Here is a 27,335-nt window from a genome sequence, read left to right as displayed (position 1 = left end):
GTCAGGAAACTAAGATCCCACATGTGAGCCACTAAGCCCGCAAGCCACAACTAGAGAGTCTGTGCAGTGCAAGCAAAGATGCCTCGTGATGCAACGAAGATCCTGCAGGCCGCAACGAGACCGATGCAGCCATTTAAGTAAATAAATTAATTTTTAAAAAAAGGGCATCGAATTCCTGACTAAGCCAGGCAGGACTGTTTGCCACACTAACACTGAAGAGATTCTTCAGCTCTATGACACTAATTTTTCCTAGTTTAGATGTCATTAGACTGAGACAAAGAGATGATTTAAACATTGGATTCAAGAAAAATAATGAAAAGGCTATGTAAAGTGCAATGAAGAAACCAATACTGCTACTGAGAACACCACAAGGACACCTACATATATATAATAGTATACAAAATGGAACAGTAAATATTTCATTATTTTATTAACCCCTCTAAGGCAATCTCTTACCTGAAATACTTTTTCCATAATTTCTCGGTCATACAGTGGAATTTGCTTATAATGCCGGAACTCTGGCACCTCCTGGCTTCTAAGAAGCAGCAGCCTGAATCGTTTGGATCTATTTAATTCCGCATCCGAAACAAAGTTAAATTCCTGTTGTAGCTGTTCGAGTCGGAAGAAATCAGGGATGTAGGATTCACCACTGGTAGCAACCTATAAAAACCAGGAAATACAAAGCTCTAGGTGACAGGCAGATTTCACCCAAGGAAACTTGGCACTGAGCTTCTTGGGAATGATGTTGAATGTTGAACAGTTTTGGATATGCTTGAAACATCCACTATTTCATTTGAAGAGAAAACACAGTCAAATATAATGGCAATGAGGGAGATGCTATTATCTTCATTGAATAGTTATTAAAAGTACCATAAATCATTTTTTCCAGAGAAATAAAAAGTAAACGGTTCATGTCTGGTATGCATGTTCCCTTAATAGGTGTTATGAAAATATAACAGACTGATAAATGAGTCAATTATATCAGTGTGTTACCAAATGCCTACTCCAAAAAATACACAGGAGACTCAGGTTCGATCCCTGGGTCAGAAAGGTCCCCTGGAGAAGGAAATGGCAACCCACTCAGTATTCTTGCCTGGGAAATCCCATGGACAGAGAACCTGGTGGGCTACAGTCCATGGGGGTCACAAAGAGTCAGACATGACTGAGCGACTGAGCACACAGCACTGCAAATAAGATTATTCATATACATAATATATATAAAATATATATTTAAATGTATTTTTAAAACCTTGTAGCTCAGTTGGTAAAGAATCTGCCTAAAATGCAGGGGACCTGGGTTCAATCCTTGAGTCAGAAAGATTCCCCGAAGAAGGAAATGGCAATCCACCCAGTATTCTTGCCTGGAGAATCCCAAGGACAGAGGAGCCTGGCAGGCTACAGTAAATGGGGTCGCAAAGATTCAGACACTACTTAGCGACTAAAACATTTTTAAAATATAGTTTTTAGACTATATCTATGGACATAAATAAGGGCCCCAGTCAGCCAGCTTCACTTGGCTCCAGGGCCTTGTTGTCTTGTTCCTGGACGCCACTCTGTGGCTTTGGTTGTGAGGACAAGTGAACCAGAGATGGACCCAGGCACCAGCGTAGACAGTACAGCTTCAGCAACCCTGAGAGGATGAGCAGGTCTGGGCTGCACTCTGCCCCGGTGTCCGTTTACTCCTCTGCTGGGAGCTTTGTCAGCTGCAGCCTTGACCTGCAGAGAGAGATTCTGGGAGCAGAGATCCGCTGGGGCTTTGCAATGGGAAAGGTGATCCTGCGGTGACAATCCTGGTTCATAAAAGGGGCTAGTCAGGAAGGCAAGGATGAGGTGGTTGGATGGCATCACAGACTCAATGGACATGAGCTTGAGTAAACTCCGGGAGATGGTGAAGGACAGGGAAGCCTGGTGTGCTGCAGTTCATGGGGTCGCAAAGAGTCGGACATGACTGAGCAACAGAAACAGGAAAGCAAGCCCTGTGTTTTGTGCTTCTCTGGGAGGCAAATGGTTAAAAAGAAGAAACATCAAGGGGACCAAGTGTTTAGTCACTCAGTTGTGTCCGACTCTTTGTGATCCCATGGTCTGTAGCCCTCCGTGGGCTACGTTCCTCTGCCCATGGGATTCTCCAGGCAAGAATACTGGAGTGGATAGCCATTTGATTCTCCAGGGCATCTTCCCAACCCAGGGATCGAACCTGCATTGCTTATTTCTCCTGTACTGGGGTGTCTTCAGAAATGGTGGTTTTGCTCATTTTCTGGTTGGACGATTAGATTACCATTTAGGGTTCTTTACCACTGGCGCCACCTGGGAAGCCCCGTAACCTCAGCAGTATCTGGTGCTTCCTGCATGCTGAGTGTGGACAGCTAGAGGCTGACACCAGCAGCCCATTTCTTCCCAACAACACTGTGAGGGCATCACGGGCTTCGGACCACGTTTGTCTTGCTCACACAGTCAGTAGGTGCAGAGCTAACCCATCCCTCACGTTCTCACACACTCCGGCGCAGGAGAACGTAGTGTGAAAGACGACCTGTGTAAAAAGCCCTGCCCTTTGGTTTCCACACCGAGGGGAGAAGTGGTGTGTGCCCATGTCTCCTGCCACGTTACCGAGATCAGCTGCATCAGGGGGCCATTGCTGGGGTCGTTGGGGTCAAGCTTGGACTCTGCTGCCCACTTGGCCAACTTCTTCATGTCTGTTAGTCCTGACGTGCCGATAGAAGAGATGGCATCTGCTCTCTTCAAAGCGCTGAAAACAGAAGTTGATTCCTTGAGACAGACTTCCTCACAGAGCAGTCTGCATCAGGACCACAGAACTGCAGGGTCCGCCCTGCTCTGCGAAGGAAAGTCTGATTGTAGGAAGGACTTCTGCCATTTTTCCTTACCTGATAGTTTCTATTAAATACATTATAAGGGTAAAAAAAGCACGAATGGTGGCAGAAAATATTTTCAAAGCATGTGTCTAATGAGGTGTAAAAACATCCAAAAAATATAAGGAACTCATTCAACTCAATGGTGACAAAACAATCTGATTAACAAATGGGCAAAGGATCTGAATGAACATTTTTCCAAAGACATACAAATGGCCAATAGACACATGAAAAGATGCTCAATGATCAGGGAAATGCAAATCAAAACCACAATGAAATGTCACCTCACACTTGTCAGAACGGCTGTCATAAAAGGCAAGCAATAACAAGTGCTGGCAAGCATGTGAGAGGGGAATTCCTTGTGCACTGTTGTGGGAACGGAAGTTGGTGCAGCCACCGTGAAAAACAGTATGGAGGCTCAGGAAGTTAAAAGTAGAGCAAGCACATGCTCCTGCAATCTGGCTTCTGGGGATACATCCAAAGTAAACAAAATCAGTGTCCTGGGGAGGTCTCTGCACCCCATGTTTAGCAGTATTAGTTATAACAGTAACAGTTATAACAAGACATGGAGACCACCCAAGTGTCCGTCAGTGGACACATGGATAAGTAAAATGTGATCTGTGTGTATATATATATATATAATTCAGTCATCAAAGAAGGAAATCCTGCCATTTGCAACAACATGGATGGACACTGAGTCATCATGCTAAGTGAGACGATCTCACTTTGACGTGGAATCTAAAATAACCAAACATGTAGAAACGGAGAAAAGACTGGTGGAGCCAGAGCTCAGGGGGGTGGATAAATGGATGAAGCCATTCCAGAGTACAAACTTCCGGTTGTAAGATGAATAGGTTCTGGGACTCTAATGTACAGCATGGTGACCGTAGCTGTTGCTGTTGTTTGGTTGCTCAGTCGTGTCCATCTCTTTGTGACCCAATGGACTGCGGCACCCCAGGCTTCCCTGTCCGTCACCATCTCCCGGAGTTAGCTCACATTCATGTCCAGTGAGTTTGGTGATGCTATCTAACCATCTCATCCTCTGCCACCCCCTACTCCTCCTGCCTTCAACCTATGTATGATTATATGAGTGTAGCTAATAATACTCTATTGTACACTTGGAAATTGTTAAGAGAGTAGATCTTAAAATTTCTCAGCCCAAGGGGGGAAAAAAATCTGTAATTATGTGTGTCAATGGATGTTACCCAAACTTATTGTGAAAATCATTTTGCAATATCTAGAATATCAAATCATTATGTGGTACACCTTAAACTTACACAGTTTTACATGTCAATGAGATCTCAGTACATCTGGGGGAAAAAGAAGCGTAAATAGAAGGAATGCAAATGTGACCCTGCATTTCTGCAACTGTGCCCAGCACACCAGTATCCTGAGTCGCTGGATCCAGACCAGGGCACCTGGTGTAGGATGCCGGGAAGGTCCCACCTCCCAGGTAACTGGGGACCACTTGGGGCTGAGGCTAAAATAAAAGAGAAGAAACGAACATTTATGCAACTAACTTAAGCCCCAACTTTGGACATGACTGAATTCCAAGGGGGCCAGGTGGTCACCACAGTTCAGCTGGGCCTTTATTAACAGGGCTGCGTCTCCCATCACTCACACTGTTTTCCCTTCTCTCCTGAGGAGCTGAAGCTTTAACCTCAGCAGGAAACTCCATGAGACAAAGTACAGGAGGCTTGTACGTAAAGGCATAAACAAGCCTCCCCTGGAAATGCTGCCAGGCTCCTGGCTGAGAAAGACCTTATTGTTGTTATCACATGGATACAGGTGTTTACATTGGAAGGAGGGGGCGTAAAGGGAATAAAACCAGCCCCGTTCTGCTGTTTTTCCACATGTTGAAAATGTCAGCCTGTGACTTGGAACGTATCTTCCTGATGATCAAGATAAGTCCTCTTGGGACTTCCCTGGTGGTCCAGTGGTTAAGACTCTCTGCTCCCAAGGCAAGAGGCCTGGGTTCGATCCCTGGGCAGGGAACTAGATCCCATCACGACTAAGATGCTGCACACTGCAACGAGGACTTGGTGCAGCCAAATAAATTAAAAAAAAAGAAAAGGTAAGTCCTTTCATTTTATGGAGGCTACTGAGGCCACGGCAGTAAGATGATCCACTCAAGACACATCTACTGGGGAGCGACAGAAGCAAGACTGGAACCCAGGCACCTGGCTCCACAGTCCAGGCTGCCTGGATGGGCATCAACCACTAAGAGGGGTGGCCTGTCCGTCTGGAGTGAGTCCCTTCCTGCTGTTCTGAGTGAAACCGACAGCTAACAATCAAGGAAGGGGACTGAGAATAGGGCCTTTCATATACCCAGAAGTTTCTACATCAGTCATACTTTACAGTGATCTCTGACTGAGGGCCAAATAGATACAACTATATGCCATGCCAATGTTCATTGGAAGGACTGATGCTGAAGCTCCAATACTTTGGCCACCTGATGCAAAGGGCTGACTCATTGGAAAAGATCCTGATGCTCAGCAAGATTGAAGGCAGGAGGAGAAAAGGGTGGCAGAGGATGAGATGGTTGGATGGCATCACCAACCCAATGGACACAAATTTGAGCAAGCTCCTGGAGATCGTGGAGGACAGGGGAGCCTGGTGAGCTGTAGTCCATGGGGTCACAAAGAGTGGGCCTCGACTGACAGACTGAACAACAACAACATGTACCATGTACTTTTCCCATCTGCAAAACTGCGAAAAGAATATTTCACAGGCTTACTGGTGTCTGATGCTGACAAACCTCCAATATTTGTTAGGATATTAACATTTTAGTTTTTATCATAAGAACACACACAAAAAAACCCCTGAAAATACTGGCACGTGACAATAAAAGGAAAGACTGTGAGACTGCATGCCTTTTCCCCCCTGAATCGCGCTGACGCCAATGCTGTCCTTGCTCATCAGCTGTTCTAGCCACACGTTACCTTCTGAATCCAATATTCTGCTGCGACAACGGAGGAATTAAAGGAATCCCATTTTCTCCAATGGCCCATGCCACGCTGTTGGACACTTTCCCTGAGGTCATTAGAATCAGTTGATTACCACCGTCAGCTTCGAATGAGAAGGGCACTCCTGAGGAAGCAGTGGATGAAAAAGGATGCTGTTTAGAAAGAGGGAGTGAGCCCCGTGCTAGTGAGAAGGCAAAGCAGAGGGCAGACAAATGGAACAGAATGGGTGGGGGTAGGGGGATGGAACACATCATTCAGATCGACAACGTGGAGCTTCAGGGGGTGACACAGTGGGCCCCTCGGCTGCATCTCTGATAGCAGAGTGTAGCATTATGAGGAGTGATGCACTCTGCACTGGGACCAACTGCATATATATTCTGCCACTTAACAGCTGTGTGACCATGGACAGACCGCTTAACTTCTCTGAACCTCAGTTTCGCTATGTATAAAATGGAGATAATAATAATGAAAGTGAAAGTTGCTCAGTTGTGTCCTGCTCTTTGTGACCCCCATGGAGGATGCAGTCCATGGAATTCTCCAGGCCCAGAATACTGGAGTGGATAACCCTTCCCTTTACCAGCATATCTCCCCGACCCAGGAAGTGAACTGGGGTCTCCTGTGTCGCAGGTGGATTCTTTACCATCTGAGCTATCAGGGAAGCCCATACTATAATAATAATAATAGCACCCCCTTTTAAGGATTACTGTGAAGACATCCTTCATTCATTTAGTAGATACCTATTTGAGCCCCTACTTCATGCCAGGCGCTACTCTAGTCACCAAGACAGGAGTAAAGAAAACTGATAGGAATCCGTGACCTCACGGAATTTACATTCAAGTAGGAAAGACAGATTATAGATGTGATAAATAAAGAGATGAGGCTAGCATGTTAGAGAGTGGTGGTGGTGATTTAGTTACTAAGTTGTGATCACCTTTGCGACCCCATGGACTGTAGCCCATCAGGCCCATCAGGCTCCTCTGTCCATGGGATTCTCCAGGCAAGAGTGGGTTGCCATTTCCTTCTCCAGGGGATCTTCCTCACCCAGGGATCCAACCCACATCTCCGGCACTGCAGGCAGATTTTTTACCACTGAGCCACCAGGGAAACCCCATGTTAGAGAGTAGTAAGTGCAAAAGAGGAAAAAAAAATGAAAAGTGTTAGAAAATATATGTTTGAGGAGGAGGCAGGGGTTGAACTTTCCAATGTTAAGTGGCAAGGGAAGGCTCCATGAGAGGTCCCTTCTGAATAATGAAAGGCCTGAAGAAAGTGGAAGGGAGGCATATAGGTATCTTGGGAAAGAGCCTTCTTGGCAGAAGGAACAATGCAAAGGCCCTCAGGTGAGAGCGTGCCTGGAATGAGAAGCAGCATGTCAAGTGAGGAAAAACCTGCAAAGCCTCAGACCTGGCAGGCACTGACCAGTCCACAGACGCTGTCGCTCAGCTACGCTAGAAACTTGAAGGCCTCACTGACGGGGCTCCCACTGATTTGACATTAATGACAAAACGTCTCTGGACAGGACATTAATCATGTAAAAGAAGAAGATTTTTAAGCATGAAACATAGGCTTTCCTGGTGGCTCAGCTGGTAAAGAATCCGCCAGCAATGCAGGAGACCAGGGTTCGATCCCTGGGTTGGGAAGGTCCCCTGGAGAAGGGAAAGGCTACCCACTCTGGTATGCTGGCCTGGAGAATTCCGTGGACTGTATAGTCCATGGGGTTGCAAACAGCTGAACACAACTGAGTGACTTTCACTTTTTCACTTTCATAGGAACTTCTTGTTCTGGAGTCCAAGTTAATATTATTGATATTAACACAAAACAACACCACTGGTAACCTTATAATAGCCCCTTTGTGTTTTCTAAAGAGCTTTCCTTCAGGGGCTTCCCTGGTGGTCCAGTGGTTAAGAATCTGCCTTCCAATGCAGGGGACACGGGTTTGACCCCTGGTCCTGGAACTAAGATCCCACATGCCACAGGGCAACTAAGCCTGTGTGTCGCAATGAAGAGCTGGAATGTTGTGATGAAGACCCAGAGCAGCCAAGATAAAAACAATTAAATAAAGTGTGCTTATTTTACTTTATGACTTAAAAAAAAAAATCTTTCCTTCATACTGAACGCTGCATCTTGATCTTCAGAATAACCCCATAAGACATTTAAGGGAGGTATTATTAGACCCCTCTCATGAAAGAGGAAGATGATAGTCAAAGAGGTTACGTGATTACGAGGGTCACACAGTTTGTCAGTAACAGAGTTGGAACTAAAAGCTTAGATCTCCAGACTTTTTGACTGGTGATCAGATTTCAGACTCAAGGGATTCTTGCATCCAGATATGCACTCACAACAAAAAGTCAGCAGGCATGCGAGGAAACAGAATCAGACCGATAAGCAGAAAGGTGTTGGAATGCCAGATACAGAATACTGAAAAATATTCTCGCCTGGAGAATTCTATGGACAGAGGAGCCTGGCAGGTTACAGTCCACGGGGTCACAAAGAGTTGGACACTACTGAGAGGCTAACATGCACACAAAGAATGGAGGAATGAATGAAATAAATGACTGAGAGTGTCAGAAAATGACAAAAGGCTGTCAGAACTGATTGTGAAAAAAGCTAAATAGGAAGGGGAAAAATACAATCGTTGAAATGAGGAACTCAGTGATGAATTTCAATGACTAGACACAGCCAAAAAGTGAATTCATGGCTTAGAAGACTGATTTAAAGAGATTACACAGAATATAGAAGTGAAAGAAAGAGATGTCAAGTACATTAAAGAGAGGTTAAAAAAACATGGTTGACAGAGTGAGAAAGTCCATGAGAACATGAGAGATGAGAGAATAGTATTTAATAATATCCCCATTACAGTTATTTTCTTTCAAACTTTTCCACCATACAGATAACACTATGATGTACTTTTTTTTTTTTTAATGCACAAAATTTCTATCTTCATTTTGAATTATTTTTTCAGGAAAGATTCCTAGAAGTTGAATTAAGGTGTCAAAGGCAATCTAAATGCCCTTAATGCACGTGGCCATACTTGTACAGTTACATGAATTTACTGGCCGCCCATAGTGTGTAAAAATTACTTTGCAAAAAATCGTATGTGATTATTGCTTTCATCTGAATTTCTGATAGCAATGTTGTAATTGTCTGGTTGTCTGATAAGGGAAAAGAAAAAGATATTCAAATCTGAGAGTGATTCTGTGAGCCGCTGAGGCCTTCCGTACCACTTCCGACTCCCTCGTGGTCCAGGGTCACATGCTGGTTACTGCTAAACTCCACTTCTTCAATGGGAGCCCTTCCACTGACAACAGTGGTTTCAGGAATAGGCAGAAACACTTCCGCCAGCAAGGTGGTACCACTGTGTCCAACTGTCTCATAGACCTGAAATTGAGGAAGAGAAAGAGCCAAATAAAAACAGCAACAGAGGGTGCTCACTCCCAGATAATCAGTCCCTTTGTCTGTGCTGTTCACTGTTCTAGTCCAGAGCATCCATGTCAGAGTGCAGGGTTGAGTCGTGCTGCCCTGGCCCCCATGGAGACCAGATCATACCCTATTTGACAAGTTATCAGCATCCTGTCTTCTTGCCTGGCCCAATCATCTGTGGTAGAGAGGTTGATTACAAACTACCAGGCTACTGCAAATATTTCTATTTCAAACTAATATGCATTAGTTTTGGAGAACAGGCTTCCTCTTTTTCCTGGTTCCAGTTATTTCAGAGAGCAACAGCATCAGGTAGAAAGGTGAGATAATTTGGACAAGCCACCAGATGGTTTATTATCTGCACCAACTTCAGAGTCAGTAGCAAAAGCATTATGCCTGAAGTACTCTGGGGTATTGGGTCAAACCTATTATTGGTAATAGAAAAGTATTATCTGTATTATTAATATAAAATCTATTCTCGGTAAATCAGTCTTTCCTTTAGGATCTTCATTTTTTTTGTTAGTTGCTGAGCCCTATCCATCTCCTTCACAGACCTTTTCTCCCAAAATGGGGTCAATGGGACCATCTATAGTTCTGATGCTAATTACTGTGGTATGTCTCATCATCCTCCCATCACCGTGAGATGAAGACCCCATTGCCAGGGCATCCACAGATTACAAATATACAATATGGTCTCAGTCGGACCCTCTGCTCCGTGTGATCAAGCTTCCCCTGTATTCCTGGGTCATTTCACTTTTGTGGGAAAAAGATAAAATATTTCTCAGTTCTGCTGCCTTCCTTCCATGTTCCATTGTCTCTCTCCATGAAGCCTCTCTGGCTGGTACATATTTTTCTAAAATGCAGATCTTGCTCTTTTATTTCTACTAATGAAGCATTTCTATCTTTTTATTTTTAATTGGAGGATAATTGCTTTATAATGCTGTGTTAGTTTCTGCTGTACAACGATGTGAATCAGCTCTAAGTATACATATATCTCCTCCCTCTTTTTTATTTTTAAATTTATTTTTAATTGGAGGATAATTGGTTTACAGTGTCATGTTGGTTTCTGCCATACATCCATATGACTCAGCCAAAGGTATACATATGTCCCCAGCCTCTTGAACCTCCCTTACACCTACCCCCTTCCTGCCACTCTCAGTCATCACGGAGCCCTGAGCTGAGTCCCCTGTGCTGTACAGCAGCTCCCCACTAGCTCTCTGCTTTACACGTGACGGTGTATATACATCAGTGCTGCACTCTCAGTTCGTTCCACTCTCCCCTCCCCTGTACTGTGTCCAAAAGCCCATTCTCTACATCTTATCTCTATTCCTGCCATGCAAATAGGTTCCTCAGTACCATTTTTCTAGATTCCATACGTGTATATGGATGTATATGCTAATATATAGTATTTGTTTTTCTCTTTCTGACTTACTGCACTCTGGATAACAGGCTCTAGGTTTATCCACCCCACTGGAACTGGCTCAGTTTCGTTCCTTTTTATGGCTGAGTAATATTCCATTGCATGTATGTACCACAACTCCTTTATCCATTCATCTCTCGATGAACTGTTTCTATTTCTCTTCTGATGTAATCGATCCCCCTCTGATTATCTTTCCACTCACCACCTGAATGTGCAAAGATGACACTATGGAGCCTCTCTGTCCATCCTCCCTCAACACAGCACGTGTTGTGCTGTGGATTCTTTTCTAAGGATGAGAAGGATGGATTCGTGTGGCCTGCTATCCAGGCCTCATCTGCCTGGTATTCACCAGCTCACATTTGCAACCTGGCTGATTGAGTTTGGAGGGGCTCCTGGGACAAAGACAAAGGCAGAGGCTCTATAGGAACTGAACTCAAGACCCCAGACTGAGTACCACTGTGAGCTATTCTAACAGGCTGGGCCCACCAAGAGACCTGTGACTGTTCAGGGCTTACCCCTGCTTGATTCAAGGGCTCAGCAGGGAGCGCATGAGTTGCACATTTAAGCCACACTCTCCAACTTCATCTTTATTAGTAGACAGGTGCTATTTTTAAATATCTTGCTGATATTGTGATCTATATTAAAAAGATCTTTTAAAGAAAGTTTCAAATATATGTAATATCAGAAGAATAATATACCATGAACCCATCACCTACCTAGCTTCAATTACCATTAAGTTATTGTCAATCTGGTTTTATCTATCTTCTCAACTATTTGCCTCTTCATTAGTATTCTGAGCTTAGACATCATTTCATCTGTAAATATTTCAATATATATCTCTAAAAGAGGATATAAAAAGGCATAATTACCATAGAGTTATCACAGCAATTCCTGAGTAATGCCAAATATCAGTAAGTTTCAAATGCCCTTCAGAATCTCAAAAAATTACTATAATATTTTGAATCAGGATGACAATGATTTCATACACGGCAGTTGATTGGTATGTCGCTCAAGCCTCTATTAATTTATAAATGATCCCTCTCTTTTTGTATCTTTTTTTACAGATTTTCTCTATACTTTTATTGGTTTAGAACTCTAATAGAAAAAGAAAGTTCCATAAGTTTTGGCTTATCCCAGCTTCTCATAAGAGCCTGCAGTTTTATAATATCACAGACTATAAAGAACATGGAACAGGTTGTTGCTTACTGCACAAGAGACCTTGGTTTGATCTGCTAAGTTATGGACTCTCTGGCATAAAGTTCCAGCCAGAGAGAATGGCGCATTTTTCTTTCTTTAAAATTCTTTTTGTACTTCTTGAATTTTTATTCACCCAGACAGGCCTTTCTTTGTGTGAAGCCACTAAGAGCTTTAGGTCTGATACCGTGCTTAATTTTAACCACAGTCCTATAAAGGATGGTTTCTGGTAAAGATTGAGCAAGATATCAGACCCTGCAATCCTAGATGATGGATGTGGGGCTCAGCGGAGGGGAGAAATTTCTCCTGGTCCTTCATCTCGTGAGTCACAAAGCTGGGATGTGAATCTACCACTCTCTCACTTCAGGATGCATTCACTTTCTGTTATGCTTTCCTCTCGGGTCAAGGAAAATCAGAAAGGTGAATAAAAGTTACGAAATCTTTTAAAGCCATAACTATAATCCATGATTTATAAAGTAAATATAATTACCTTAGACAGATTGGTGAGAAATAATGATTGAAAGAGAATTAAAAACCTAAATGAAAGAGCCATAAAACATGGAAATGCTGTATAAACAATGGCTAAAACCAAAGGTTGGGTTTCCCCGGGTGGCTCAGTGTTAAAGATACGACCTGCTAAGGCAGGAGACATGGGTTCAATTCGTGGGTTGGAAAGATGCCCTGGAGAAGGAAATGGCAACCCAGTCCAGGGTTCTTGCCTGGGAAACCCCATGGACAGAGGAGCCTGGCGTGCTACAGTCCGTGGTGTTGAAAACCAGTGGGACACAACTTAGTGACTAAACAACAACACAACAGTAACAAAAGGTTAAAGCACAGCCTTTAGCACGGGCAGTTGTGATTAAAAGATCACTGAGCTCTTCCTGTCTCCAACTCTCTGGTTTCTCACATTCTCAAGGGACTGGCTCTCCTGGCCAGGGGAGGGTGCACTGTCCACTTTGTGAGGGTGTTCGAACTCCCTCAGACCCTGCGTGAGCACTGCACGAGGTTGTCACATGCTCACCCACACTTACTTGAATGCCCCCACCAATCCCTGGGCTTTCCCTGTAGGACTGCTTATCCCCAAGAAATGATAAAATTCTTTGTTTATCATTTGTCTCACTGAAGAGTGAGATTCCTGAGGGTAGGGACCTTGTTTGATTTTCCTTTGACTGCTCAGTACCTCTCCTCTGTGAATTGATATCTTTAGAAAGGACCATGTTAACTCTCACTGGAAGTGAGGTGTTAGATGACAAATACATGGGATGGAATTGTTCCCTTCTCTGAACTGCCGGTAGACTTGGGAGTTGCCCAGTGGACGGTCAGCTCCTCCCACTGCCTGCAGAGGGCGGTGTGGTGGACAGGATGGGGCAGGATCTGAACCCTGACACTGCAACTTGATCTTGGGCGTGACATTCCCCCACTTTTGCTCTCATTGTAAAATGAGGATGTTACCCAAAGTTCAGCAGGAAGGCAGTGGTGCAGCTTAGCTGAGATGGATGAAAAACCTCTTTCCTTCTGTATAAATGCCATTTCTTCTTCATCTGGGCATACAGTTGGCAACAAGCATGTGCATTTTTCTAATACTTTGCAGTTTACAAAGGTCTTTCATAAACATGATTACATTTCCCAAATATCTCATTAAATCCCGTTGGCCAGTTGATTTTATTCACTTTTATAAAATAGTCATTTCTTTTATTTAAATTAAATTTTAACTTGTAAGAATGTCTTTTCAAGACACCCTGGTTTTTTTCAAGGAAGACATTAAGCTTCTGAGAACCTATAGGAATGTTAGGGCATATTCCATATTTAGAGTTAAATCATCTATATTTCTGGGTACCCAAAAATAAGGAGGTAAAAAGCAAACTGCTGCTGCTGCTGCTGCTAAGTCGCTTCAGTCGTGTCCGACTCTGTGCGACCCCATAGACGGCAGTCCATCAGGCTCCCCCGTCCCTGGGATTCTTCAGGCAAGAACACTGGAGTGGGTTGCCATTTCCTTCTCTAATACATGAAAGTGAAAAGTAAAAGTGAAGTTGCTCAGTCGTGTCTGACTCAGCAACCCCATGGACGGCAGCCCACCAGGCTCCTCCATCCATGGGATTTTCCAGGCAAGAATACTGGAGTGGGGTGCCATTGCCTTCTCTGAAAAAGCAAACTACATTGTCTCAAATGCTTAAAAACATGAGGGACTAATAAAACTTTGATATTACTTCAAGTTAAGGGAATAGAAAACATACCAACAGTCAGAAAATACCATTTATGCTGGTAAAATGCTTCAGAAGGTGACATAAATGCAGTATTAAGCATTTAGTTAAACCTTTCCTGACTTTATATCTCTAACTACTCTTGGGCTTCCCTGGTTGCTCTGACAGTAACAAATCTACCTGCAATGCTGGAGATCCGGGTTGGATCCCTGGGTCAGGAAGATCCCCTGGAAAATGGAATGGCTACTCACTCCAGTATTCTTGCCTGGAGAATTCCATGGACAGAGGAACTAGGCAGGCTACAGTCCCTGGGGTCTCAAAAGAGTCAGATAAAACTTAGTGACTAAACAACAACAACAAAAGCTTTGTAAAATAAGAATTTCTTTTATTTACATTAAACTTGAATATGTAAGATCTGTCTTTTCAAGACTCCCTAATTTTTTAAATCGCAGCTCTATTTAATGCTAGAATAGAATGCTCTTCCATAAAGCTATCAGAAGAAACCCTGACACCCAATGGATCACCAAACCAGTGCATAAGCACAGGGAGAGGCGGGGGCTGACGTCTGCAGGCAGAAAGAGCCGAGGCCTGGGCAAGGGCCACAAGTTCCACCACACTATTGGTGGCTCTCGCCATGCAGCGTGGAGAAGGCGCAATACTCTCCAGCTCCACCGCTACCGCTAATATACGTAATGTTTGTAAAGTTCTTACCTAATAAACAATTTAGGACGTAAAAAAAAAAAAAAAAAAAAGTCAAAGAGTGGACACCTTGGCCTTCATCAGTTCAGTTCAGTTCAGTCGTTCAGTCGTGTCCGATTCTTTGCGACCCCATGTACGCCAGCACACCTGGCCTCCCTGTCCATCACCAACTCCTAGAGCTTGCTCAAACTCATGTCCATTGAGTCACTGGGCTTTATAAATATTTATAGACCGCTTTCTGTATAATTAAGTTGAAATCGTGTGTTCTTTCTAAGTCCGGGGCTCTCAGCTTCAGCACGCCTAACTTCGGGGCTGAACAGCCCTTTGCTGTGATGTGTCATCCTGCGTGTTGCAGTGTTCACCAGCATCGCTGGCTTCTACCTACTAGAGGTGCCAGCAGCTCCTCACCACCTGTAATGATTAAAATGTCACCAGACATTGCCGGATGGCCCCCGGGGGTACAAAGTTGTCTTCACTGAGAAGCACTGCTCTAAGCAAAATGAGTGTGTGTGTCTGTTTGAAGGTGAAATGTTAATGAAGAAATAAGACAGGGAATATAATTTGATTTATGTTCAATGGTTCAAAAATTCCTGTTGTATTAAAAAAAAAAGGCAGCAGTGAATTCAGAACAGAATTAGATCAACTGCTTCCAAACTGGGACTCTGTGAGGTTATTATTAACTTCCGCTGCATTTGGGACGAGGTTTGCTTTAAGCCAACATTCTGGTGCAAATTTACCTGCTAACAGCAGTGCTTAGGATAGTGTCGATAAGCCAAATCTTAGAAAAATGTAGGGGCATTAAGCCAGACAAAAGAAGAGTCCGTCGTGAAGTGGTTTATATTGCACGGTCTTAAGTCGTGATTCTCTGATCTTAAAACCTAAGCAAAGCAAAGCACGGCACGGCTTATCCTGCAGGTGTGGTAGCAGCGGATTTGGTTCAGGGGGCCGCCCTGCGATCTCAGCCCCAGTGGCGCCGTGGCTGATGTCCCCACGTCCCCTCAGTGTTGGATCAGACACTGTTTACTCCTGTGCCCAGAGACTCCCCTCCCTCCCTGAGAAGACTCTGGGTGACCGAGGCCCGCCCTCCTCTGTGTCATCACTCCCAACTCAAAGGACCTTCCTATTCTGTATTTTTTGTTGAAAGAGTGTTTTTGATGTGGATCATTTTTGAATTTGTTACAATCTTGCTTCTGTTTTCTGGGTTTTTTTTTTTTTGGATGCAAGGCATGTGGGATCTTAGCCCCTGACCAGGGTTTGAACCCCCAGCCCCTGCACTGGAAGGCAAAATCGTAACCACTGGGCCACCAGGAAAGTCCTGCTATTCTGTCTTGATTCACCTCTCATGAACCTATGGGATACTACAGGTTCATGAGTTTCCTGGTTTCTCTGGCTTTTCTGTTAGAACCATACTCTCGGGGTGGGGACACCGGTCCTATTTGGAGATGTGTCCTGGATGGCCCTCCTCCGTCTCCCCAGGACGAGGGGGAGAGAGAATGAAGATACCCAGAGGACGCTTCCTCCCAGAAGCTCAGCAGAGAAGGAGTCGGGGGTTGACAGGACGTGGTGTACTTTAGGGTGTTGTTGACTGGAGCACTTGTGGTTGATGGATGGAGTATCCCATCCCATCATCTCTCAACACTCCCACCCTCTTTCCTTTCCCTTTCCCACCCTCTCCTTCCAGTTTTCCGTTTTATTTTCCAAGTCATCAATCTTTTCTGTGCTGGCCGCTTTTCCCACAGCTGACAAACGTGCTCCAATCAACCACACCCTAAAGTAAACCATGGTCCCCTGTCAACCCCCGATCCCTTCCCTGCTGAGCTTCTGGGAGGAAGCCTCCTCTGGGCATTTCATTCTCTCTCCCCCTTGTCCCGGGAAGATGAAGGAGGGTCATCCAGGACACATCTCCAAACAGGACTGGTGTCTCCACCCAGAGAGTGCGGTTCTATCAGAAAAGCCAGAGAAACCAGGAGGGACTCTGGAAGGGAGAGTCAAGTGACTTCCAGCTGGGTTAAAAGGAAAGTTCCCTATCTCAGTCCACGTGCCAGGAATATAAAAGCTCAACAGGACTGATTCATAAGGAAAAAAAAAATAACACTAAGATGCGTAAAAGCCACCCAACAATATTACACAGCTGTTGTTAGTTTGGGGGAGTCAGGTTGATGAGTATGGGGTGGCATGACAGGTGTGCATGATAAAGGAAAAGGAGTGAAGGTCATTATCACTAAGCTTTCTCTATTTCTAAGTCAAACTTCATTTTTGTGAAAGACCAAGTCCCTGGAGTTGCAGAGAGTGGGACACGACTGAGTGGCTGAACAACAACAAGCATTTATTTTGTAAAGACTTCAGAATCCTCAAGTTTTGAGACCTTTCTGGAAGGACTCTGGTCCCATTTCAGCTTCCATCCTGTGAAGTCCCATCTCACCCTTCACTTGGTGCCAACTCTGAGGCTCTTTCTTTTTACTCTCTCTAGTCAAACCATCACAGGCTTCCCAGGTGGCTCAGTGGTAAAGAATCCGCCTGTCAATGCAGGAAATGCGGGTTCAATCCCTGGTCTAGGAAGATCTCCTAGAGAAGGAAATGGCAACCCACTCAAGTATTCTTGCCTGAAAAACCCCATGGACAAAGGAGCCTGGTGGGTTACAGTCCACGGGGTCGCAGAGAGTCGGACTCAACGAACAAACAACAACAAACGAAGCCGTCATCAAGTCCTGCCAATCCCTCCTTTCAAGGCTGTGTGTGTGTGTGCTAAGTCACTTCAGTCATGTCTGACTCTTTGTGACCCCATGGACTGTAGCCCCCCAGGCTCCTCTGTCCATGGGGATTCTCCAGGCAAGAATAACCGGAGTAGATTGCCATGCCCTCTTCCAGGGGATCGTTCCAATCCAGGGACTGAACCCACATCTCTTATGTCTCCTGCATTGTCAGGAGTATTCTTTACCACTAGCGCCATCTGGGAAGCCCTCAAGGCTGCAGTGTTGCTTTAATTAATTCCTTCCTCTCATTTCCTCTGTGAGTCCCCAGCCTCATCCCCTCCCTCCAGGGCTTTCCGGGTGAGTTGGTGGCCTTATCCTCTGCTTTGTAGGGTTGCCCTGGCAGCCTAGGAAACACTGAGTCCTATGGTTTGAAACATGCAAAAAAAAATCAAACGTCACAGTCGACACTGTTCCCTTCCATATCCCGTGTACCCATACTCTGCTTAGTGTTATTTCTTTGCATTGGGTGGATCAAAAGGGTCATTTGGGTTTTTTGTGACAGCGTATAGAGAAACCTGAATGAACTTCTGGGCCACTCCAATAGTTGTCTCTCTCATCCCCCAGCTGGATTTAAAGCTCCCACAGGCAGGGCCATGCACATCGCTCTTTATACACAGCTTCCAACGTTCCACTAAACTCCTGGCTCAGCATCAGACCCTCAGTTGGCTCTCCACAGTCAAGCAACAAACATTTGGAGCTTGGTGTTGAATCAAGGGATACATGATCATTCTGAGAGTCTCGGAACATTTTCTGAAGCACATTACCCTCTAAAGTTAAGCATTTGATAGCACTGGCATAAACAGATGCTTTTAAGGTGACTTTTCTTACCCTCCTGAAGTTGCCAGTAATTGTTGAACCTTCCCTTATTCAAAACTTGCAATCATATGGAAAATTTCCAAATGGTACAATATTATTTCTAGACAGTCAAAATACAATATTCTCTCAATTAATTGTATCTATAACCAGTACTCAATCATTCAGTAGAGAAATACTAAAATATTTTGATAACTACACAGCTGTAGTTGTATCTGTGGACTTAATGTCAATTATAGTAAGAAATATTGGCTGCCTGGAGTACTATGTTGAGGAGGAGTCTGAAGTTATATCCAGGCTCAGAGGGGGAAAACAGGCATGCTTAGCTGTCATTTCTGGCAAGGGTGGTGGATAAGAACAAGAAATTTCTTAGTCAGTTGTAGTGAGGTGGATGAACCTAGAGTCTGTTGCACAGAGTAGTAAGTCAGAAAGAGAAAAACTAATATTATGTATTAACACATGTATATAAAATCTAGAAAAATGCTACTGATGAACCTATTTTCAGGGCAGGAATAGAGACGCAGATGCAGAGAAGGGACTTGTGGACACAGTGGGGGAAGGACAGGGTGGCACGAAGGGACAAATTGAGAGAGCAGCATCGACAGACACATATTACCATATGTAAAACAGGGAGCTTGGGGGAATAGCTATGCTGTGTAATACAGGGGGCTCAGCCCGGTGCTATGTGATGAGGAAAATGGGTGGGATGAGGGCCTGGGAGGAAGGCTCAAGAAGCAGGGGATATATGTATACAAAGAACTGACTCACGTTGATGTACAGCAGAAACTAACATAACATTGTAAATTATCCTCCAATTAAAAAAAAAAAGATAGAGATTTCTGCACAAGTGGTGGATAAGGACTAGTGGTTTCTGCCTGGGTGGGAGATGGCAGACAGCAGTACATGTGCCACGTATTTGCAAGCCTAATTAACGTGCCTGTTAGTATCGTGAAACAGAACCTGTCAGCAACATAAGAGGCTTTGCCAGATCAGCAAGCCTAAGACATTGAAATGAGTTGAATTTGTCTTGTTTTTCATCACTGTTGCTTAGTCACTAAATTCTGTCCTACTTTTTGCAACCGCATGGACTGTAGCTCATGAGGCTTCTCTGTCCATGGGATTTCCTAGGCAAGAATACTGGAGTGGGTTGCCATCTCCTCCTCCAGGGGATCTTCCTGACCCAGGGATTGAACCTGCGTTTCATGCACTGCAGGTAGATTCCACTGAACGACGACTAGGGAAGCCCAGGGGGCTGAATAGTGTCCTGTAAAAATTTATGTCTACTTGGGATCACAGAATGTGACCTTAGTTGAAAAACATAGTCTTTCCAGGTATAGTTAAAGATCCAGATGAGCTCATACTGGATTAAGGTGAGTCCTAAATCCAACAAGAGTGTCCTCGTAAGAGACAAAAAAGGACACACAGACGTGAGAAGGCCACGTGGAGATGGAAGCATAGTTTAGAGTGATGCTGCCACAAGCCAAGGAACACCTGGAGCCACCAGGAGCTGCAGAGGCAGGAAAGGTTCTTCTCTAGAGCTTCTAGAGAGAGCACGGCCCTACTGACACCTTGACCTCAGACTTCAGGGCCTTCAGAACTTTGAGAGAATAAACATCTTTTGTCTTAAATCACCAGATTTGTGGTACTTAGTTATGCCAGCTTTAGAAAATGATAACAGACACAAATAAATAGATTGCTAATGCTGGCCTTTAGGCTAGTGGGGAGTTTGATTTATTTTGGGGGGATCCTAGCACCTGTACCACCACCCCTATCAAAATGATCTGTGATTACAGAAATTGATTTCTCTGGTATATTATGCCAGAATCTTGGTTCGGCGTGAGGTTGAAGTTCTCTAATGAATGAGCCAGAGATCTCTCTACTCTCCCCCTCCCCCTTATCCCCCGTCTTGTCCTGAGACACACACTGGAGCACCGTGGTCAGTTACTCTGCCAGCACTTTTAGGAGCCAAGCAGGGTAACAGATCTTCTCCGCCAAGACCTTAAGACGTGCCTCGAACTTCTGTTGCCTTTGAGAATCTATCAGGACACCAGTGTAACCAATGGACGACTTAAAGCCATCTCGCACCTGTGATGAGCAAAAATTCTTAGGACAGTGACTATATTAAAATATGGAGTGGGAAAAATTGGGAGATTGGGACCGACTTATATACACTACAGTCACTTCAGTTGTCTGACTCTTTGCAATCCCATGGATCGTAGCCCACCAGGCTCCTCTGTCCATGGGATTTTCCAGGCAAGAATACTGGCATGGGTTGCCATGCCCTCCTCCAGCAGATCCTCATAACTCAGGGATCGAACCCACATCTCTTATGTATCCTGCTTTGGCAGGTGGGTTCTTTACCCACTGAGCCACCCGGGAAGCCCATATACTATTGCTACTATGAATAAAACAGACAGCTAATGAGAACCTACTGTAAAGCACAGGGAACTCTACTCAGTGGTCTGCAGTGACCTAAATGGGAAGGAAATCTGAAAAAGAGAGGATACATATATATGTAGAGCTGATTCACTTTGCTGTACAGTAGAAACTAACACGACATTATAAAGCAACTATAGTCCAATAAAAATGAATTTTAAAAAATGGAGAGAAAATTTTAAAAAGGTACCTGCAACGTTAAACTCTCTGGCCAGTTGAATATTTGCAAATTGAAAATCTGTCCAAAGTGAACTCGGAAGTCCGCCCCGAGCGGCCGGCTCTCTGTCCTGGACACCTCCTTGTTGTTGAAGGTCACCTTTAGGAACAGCGAGCGTCTCTTGATGTCCTCCCTTCGCATGACCTCCACCCTGCAGAGTGAGACCATCCACGGGTGGGTCAATATTCGTGTACTAAGTGTAAGTGGAGTGGCTGACACAAGGGTGCTGAGCAGAGTGAGATTCACTGGAGGTGATGCTCCAGTTGCTTCAGTCTTCACTGAACCAAGGCAGCCACAGGTCTTGCAGGGACACCTTCCTGCAACCTACTGTATAGCACAGGAAACTGCTCAGTGTTCTGTGGTGACCTAAATGGGAAGGAAATCCGATATAACAATACATGTGATGTGAAATAAGAGGTACTGGAAAGCCTACAGGTGATTTAGAACTGTGGTCCAAGCATCGTTGTGCTACAGTCTTTAAATTTTTTTTCCAAGCAAGCCTTACGTTTGCATCCCAACAGTTTAAGTAAACAGAATCATATTATTTGTCAAATGGAGTGAATTCAGACCATAAAGGCTAATAGTGGTTTATGTTTGGACGTGATGTTTTATCCTAAAAAAAATCATAGCATATTGTGGCAGTGGGGTCAACTCAGCTTTTCCAAAATCCAAACTTTTTCCTAATAGTTTCCGACGGTGAGTCACTGCTCTTTGGCTGTAGGGAACTAAGAAAGGTTCCTTATTTTTAAAGGTCGTTTGAATCCCAGTAGAAGACAGGAGGTATCCTAGTAAGCATATCATTCTTATAGCCAGGAAGTTAAAAAAAAAAAAAAGTCAACACCTTCAAGAGCGGTCTTTATTTGTAGAGATGCCCACTCCAAATGCCACTTATTGCTTAAGTCAATAGTAACTCAGTCTGTTAAGAATTCGAAAAGGTGAGAGCAGAAAAATCCAAAACATACTCAGGGTTTTTTGAGTGTTATTTTTTTAATATTATGGTTATATGTATACACACAACGTAATACTTACCACGTTAACATTATTTAAGTAAGCCATTTTGTGGCCTTAAGTACATCTGCAATGTGATGTGACAGACACCATTATTCTTCTCTAGAATGTTCTCATCATCCCCAATAGAAATCCTGTACTCATTAAACTGGGAGAGTAGGTTTAACTTTTTACATCTCTATAACTTAGGCCTCGATGGACATGAGTTTTGAGCAAGCTTCTGGGAGTTGGTGATGGACAGGCAAGCCTGCTGTGCTGCAGTCCATGGGGCTGAAAAGAGTCGGACATGACTGAGTGACTGAACTGAACTGAATGTAGGCCCATCCTAGGTGTGAAATTGCTCAATTATTTTTCCTATAAAAAACAGTTGACACCATCTCAAGAAGTATCCAAGACCCCCAAAGACTTGACTCTGAATTTTTAAAAAGGCTTATTTCCAGTAACCTCACGCCAGTGACAGATCTGATACGCCTCCTTCTTCTGCCCCCTCCCCTGACAGCCTGGTGAAGGGGGTGGGTTATAATCACTGACTCAGGGAAACCTGGTTTATAGTCCCCAAACCCAGTGAAAACTCAGAAACCTCAGACGGAGGTATACATTTTTGGTCAAAATGGGACTCACTATCAAAGACTGCAAAATCAAACCTAAATTTTCCCTTTAAAAGACATACCATGGGGACGTCCCTGGTGGTACAGTGGATAGGAATCCACTTTGCCAGGGAGAGGGCATGTGCTAGCAGTGATCACAAAGGACACACTGAGGTTACAGATAAAGGCTGCAAAGCAGATGCCACGCAGGCAGGCACTGTGCAGAGCACTCCCTCCAGGTAGCTTCCAGGAGTGAACTCCCCTGGGGTCAGTGGGGGTATACTGGGCGGGTGAGCCATAGGAAATCACCCAAGTCTGGACAAATGCCTGCAGCAGCATACGGTCCAAGCTAACATATGGCTACAGAGAGTTCAGGACCCTCCCAATCATTCCGTGCCGGCCAGGTGGTATATACTCCATATGGTGCACATATGTGTGTGTGCGTCACATGTCAACCTCATTCACCGTCAGAGCGTCTGCTCACCTGGGACACTGGTCGTTGGGCGTCACGCTCCCTGCCAGGCTCAACTCCGGGACCAGCGTGGGCTCCCCCGGCCTCCTCTGGCTCTGGGCTGCTCTCTCCCTCACCTGCTGCTCTATCACCGCCCTGTCCACGCGCTCTGGAGGGGCAGGCTTCTCAGGCTCCTCCCCGGGAACTGGCTCCTCCCTCTCCTCATCGGCGGGATGCTCTTCCGCTTCCTGTTTCTTTTTCTTCTTTTTGGCCCTCTGTCGGGTAAGAGGCAAACTTATCTTAAGTAGAAATTTTGGAATTTCTTTGAAAAGCACAGTCTTCAGATAGCCCTGGGATGTAAACCCAGCTTCACCCCCATCTACAAAATGGGAACAATCATAGGAGATTTTTTTCCAGAGCTGTTGAAATGAGATCACGCCTGGAAAGCACTTATCACAGTGCCTGGTCCCTACAGAGAGCTTAAAAAAGTTGGTTATTAATGTGATCAATTCTAAAGACCAAGGACACATCTTGAAATTAAAGTAAGTCTTGTGAGCAGAACTGGTCCTGCAGGTCACACTGATCTTTTTTTTAATTTTTATTTTTAATTGGAGGGCAATCATTTTACCATTTTGTTTTGGTTAACAGTGTGAATCAATTGTAAGTATATATATATACTTACATTGTAAGTATATATATATATATATATAACAATTGTGAGTATATATATATATAAAACAGTGTGAATCAATTGTAAGTATATATATATGTATCTCCATATATCCCCTTCCTCTTGGGCCTCCTTCCTACCCCTCATGTACCCTAATGTTCACTGCAGCACTGTTTACAATAGCCAGGACATGAAAGCAACCTAAATGTCCATCAACAGATGAATAGATAAAGATGTTGTGGTACATGTATACAATGGACTATTACTGAGCCATGAAAAAGAAGAAATGTGAGTCAGTTGAACTGAGGTAGATGAACTTATGCCTGTTACACATCCTGATTTTTACTTATTGTTCCTGATTCAGTTTTGCAGGGACATGTGTACAAAGTCACACAATTTTCTGACAGAAACCCAGAAGCACAATACCCTACATTCATTGGTGTAAGGTGTGTAAAAGGCTTAGCACAGCACTTGACACACTCATGAGCAATTACTATGTTTTACTTATTTGCTCACTCAGATAGTCACAGCCTGATACAGAGACCAGTCTTTGGAAAAAGCTGGCTCTGGTATCTGCTGGCCGGGTCACATTTTCGACTGGTGCATCAACCAGTTCACCCTCTCAGCCTTTTGTTCCTGAGCAAGAGGGCCAGGAGGAGACAGAGAATAGCAAGCAGGGGACCCCAGTCTGCCTGCCCAGTTTCCCTCCTCCTGCCCCAAGCGGCCTCCTCCCAGGCCCCCCTGTCCTCCATGGCAGCTCTGTTTAAGGCTGTTCACAGACCTGGGCTTTCTTCCAGGCTTTCCACTGCTGCAGTGTGACTCTGTACACTTCCATCCTCTGTTCGTACTCTTCTGTGTGCTCTTCCAGCAATTCATTTATCTCGGCCTGAATTTCTGCTTCATATGCTTCTTCGTCGGCTTTCTGGTCAACTTTTTCCCTTAAAATAATTTACAACACCGTAGGTATTTCTTGAAATTAAGTGACAGAGTAATAATAACAGCAAATACATTTTCTATGCATGCTATAACCCAATAAAACAATGTTTGAAAAAAGCTTACTTTCGCAAAACAAGTTTCAAGGGAGTATTTGTAAACCTCTGGAACTCTCGGAGGGACTTCATCTCTTTCCAGACTTTTATGATGGTCTTAAGCAATGTTCGATCTTTTTCTTGTTCAGCATCACGCAGTTTTCTTGTTTGCCTAGGAGATATAGTATATGGATATGTATTTAAAAGTTATATGGGTGTGTTTGCAAATTAAAAATAGAAACTAATAACACTATAGTGATTGTATAATTAATTTCATAACTATGACATTTCTTATGTACTAGAAAACCAGAAATATGAAATGCAAATTTGAAGTCAGTAGGATGCTGGTCTGTTTCGAGAGGTTATTTAATTTTGTTTTCTCTAGAAGAATCTGACTTCAATAAGACTAAATTACCTAGACAGCATATTAAAAAGCAGAGACATTACTTTGCCAACAAAGGTCTGTCTAGTCAAGGCTATGGTTTTTCCAGTGGTCACATATGGACGTGAGAGTTGGACTATAAAGAAAGCTGAGCGCTGAAGAATTGATGCTTTTGAACTGTGGTGTTGGAGAAGACTCTTGAGAGTCCCTTGGACTGCAAGGAGATCCAACCAGTCCATCCTAAAGAAGATCAGTCCTGAATATTGATTGGAAGGACTGATGTTGAAGCTGAAACTCCAATACTTTGGCCACCTCATGTGAAGAGTTGACTCATTGGAAAAGACCCTGATGCAGGGAAAGATTGAGGGCAGAAGGAGAAGGGGACAACAGAGGATGAGATGGTTGGATGGCATCATCGACTCAATGGACATGGGTTTGGATGGACTTCGGGAGTTGGTGATGGACAGGGAGGCCTGGCGTGCTGTGGTTCATGGGGTCACAAAGAGTTGGACACGACTGAGGGACTGAACTGAACTGAACCATTTAAAATTCTCATTTATACTGTGCAGTCTTAAACAAACAGCCAGCTTTGAAGTTGTGAAAATAAAGGGCCCAGTAAATATAGTTCTCAAGAACTAAATTATTGTAAATAGGAAAGTATGTTGCTGAACCAGTTAACAACTGGTATATTAAAGTCTATCTGTGTTAGTACAAATCACAAGTTCTACATTTAGGAGATGAAGTAATGTTACTACATGCCCTGGCGAGTTTTCTGTGCTGACTAGATTAGCAAAGTTTGGCTTGATTTGTAGAGGCATCATTTGAAAATGTTTTCATTCTTATTGAGTGAAAATAATACTTTGTGTATTTGGGAATTATTTAATGCCTAATTTTGTCCCCTGTACAAATAATAGCCGAATCCAAAACCCAAATGTGCTTCATTATGCTATTAGTTAGTAGATTAATTAATTCAATTTTTTTTCCTCTTGAGCAAGCACCTGATGTCATTCCAGGGGATTCAGAAGTGCGTAGGAGATAGAGGAGATGTCTCTGTCCTCAAGGGGCTTCCCTGGTGGTTCAGACGGTATAGAATCTGCCTGCAATGCAGGAGACCCAAGTTCGATCCCTGGGTCGGGAAGGTCCCCTGAAGAAGGAAACGGCAACCCATTCCAGTATTCTTGTCTGGAGAATCCCATGGACAGAGGAGCCTGGCGGGCTACAGTCCATAGGGTCATAAAGAGTTGGACATGACTAAGTAACTAACACTTTTACTTTCTGTCCTCAAGGAGTTTATAGTTCAGCTCAGGAGACAGACACACAGATAAAGGACTGAAGGTCATTCAGTCGGTATCATGGAAAAGGAAGATGGTGGAAGATAACAGCCGGTTAGTTATTGGGTGGTCAAGACTGAGGACTCTTGGAAGACCTTAGAAAAGCTAGAAGGCCATGAACTAGAATAAGACTCGTTTTGGACAGTTAGGGTGTTTGGGATGGACATGCACACACTGTTATATTTAAAATGGATAACCAGCAAGATCCTACTGTATAGCACAGGGAATTCTGCTCAATGTTACATGGCAGCCTTGACGGGAGGGGAGTTTGAAGAATGGACACATGTATATGCATGGCTGAGTCCCTCTGCTGTGCTCCTGAAACTATCTCAACATTGTTCTATCAGCTATGTGTGTGTCCTTGCTCCGTCACTCAGTCGTGTCTGACTCTTTGTGACCCCAGGGACTATAGCCCTCCAGGCTCCTCTGTCCATGGCAAGAATACTGGAGAGGGTTGCCATTTCCTCCTCTAGGGGATCTTCCCAACCCAGTGATTGCATCGGTGTCTCCCATGGCTCCTGTGTTGGCAGATTCTTTACTTGAGAAGCCTTTATTCCAATATAAAACAAAAAGTTCAAAAGTTAAAAAAAAATAATAAAGGTACTTCAAGAAGTAACCTAAAAACCTGGAAAAAAAACTACTTCATTTCTGGAAAATGTGATCATCTGAGTCTTCAGTGATCATTTACTCAAGATGGGAAATAGATGGGGAAACAGTGGAAACAATGTCACATTTTATGTTTTTGGGCTCCAAAATCACTGCAGATAGTGACTGCAGCCATGAAATTAAGAGACGCTTACTCCTTGGAAGGAAAGTTATGACCAACCTAGATAGCATATTCAAAAGCAGAGACATTACTTTGCCAACAAAGGTCCGTCTAATCAAGGCTATGGTTTTTCCT

General features: G+C 44.0%; 1 protein-coding gene across 2 annotated transcripts in view; it reads right to left on the bottom strand.

Moving 5' to 3' along the window:
* Positions 1 to 27,335, bottom strand: part of CC2D2A (coiled-coil and C2 domain containing 2A) — a 132,878-nt gene that overhangs the window by 46,060 nt on the left and 59,483 nt on the right. For both annotated transcript variants that reach the window (XM_010857285.1, XM_010857287.1), the window contains exons 14-21: positions 24,753 to 24,893; positions 24,475 to 24,631; positions 23,057 to 23,298; positions 20,951 to 21,128; positions 9,049 to 9,205; positions 5,807 to 5,954; positions 2,605 to 2,743; positions 457 to 660 (exon numbers count right to left, since the gene is read on the bottom strand). In XM_010857285.1, the coding sequence (XP_010855587.1) occupies positions 457 to 660; positions 2,605 to 2,743; positions 5,807 to 5,954; positions 9,049 to 9,205; positions 20,951 to 21,128; positions 23,057 to 23,298; positions 24,475 to 24,631; positions 24,753 to 24,893 (1,366 nt within the window). The remainder of the gene's footprint in view (positions 1 to 456; positions 661 to 2,604; positions 2,744 to 5,806; positions 5,955 to 9,048; positions 9,206 to 20,950; positions 21,129 to 23,056; positions 23,299 to 24,474; positions 24,632 to 24,752; positions 24,894 to 27,335) is intronic.

This window comes from Bison bison, unplaced genomic scaffold (assembly GCF_000754665.1).
Source record: "Bison bison bison isolate TAMUID 2011002044 unplaced genomic scaffold, Bison_UMD1.0 scf7180017864379, whole genome shotgun sequence".
Taxonomy (NCBI): Eukaryota; Metazoa; Chordata; class Mammalia; order Artiodactyla; family Bovidae; genus Bison; species Bison bison.
This window is presented reverse-complemented; position numbering and strand designations above follow the sequence as displayed.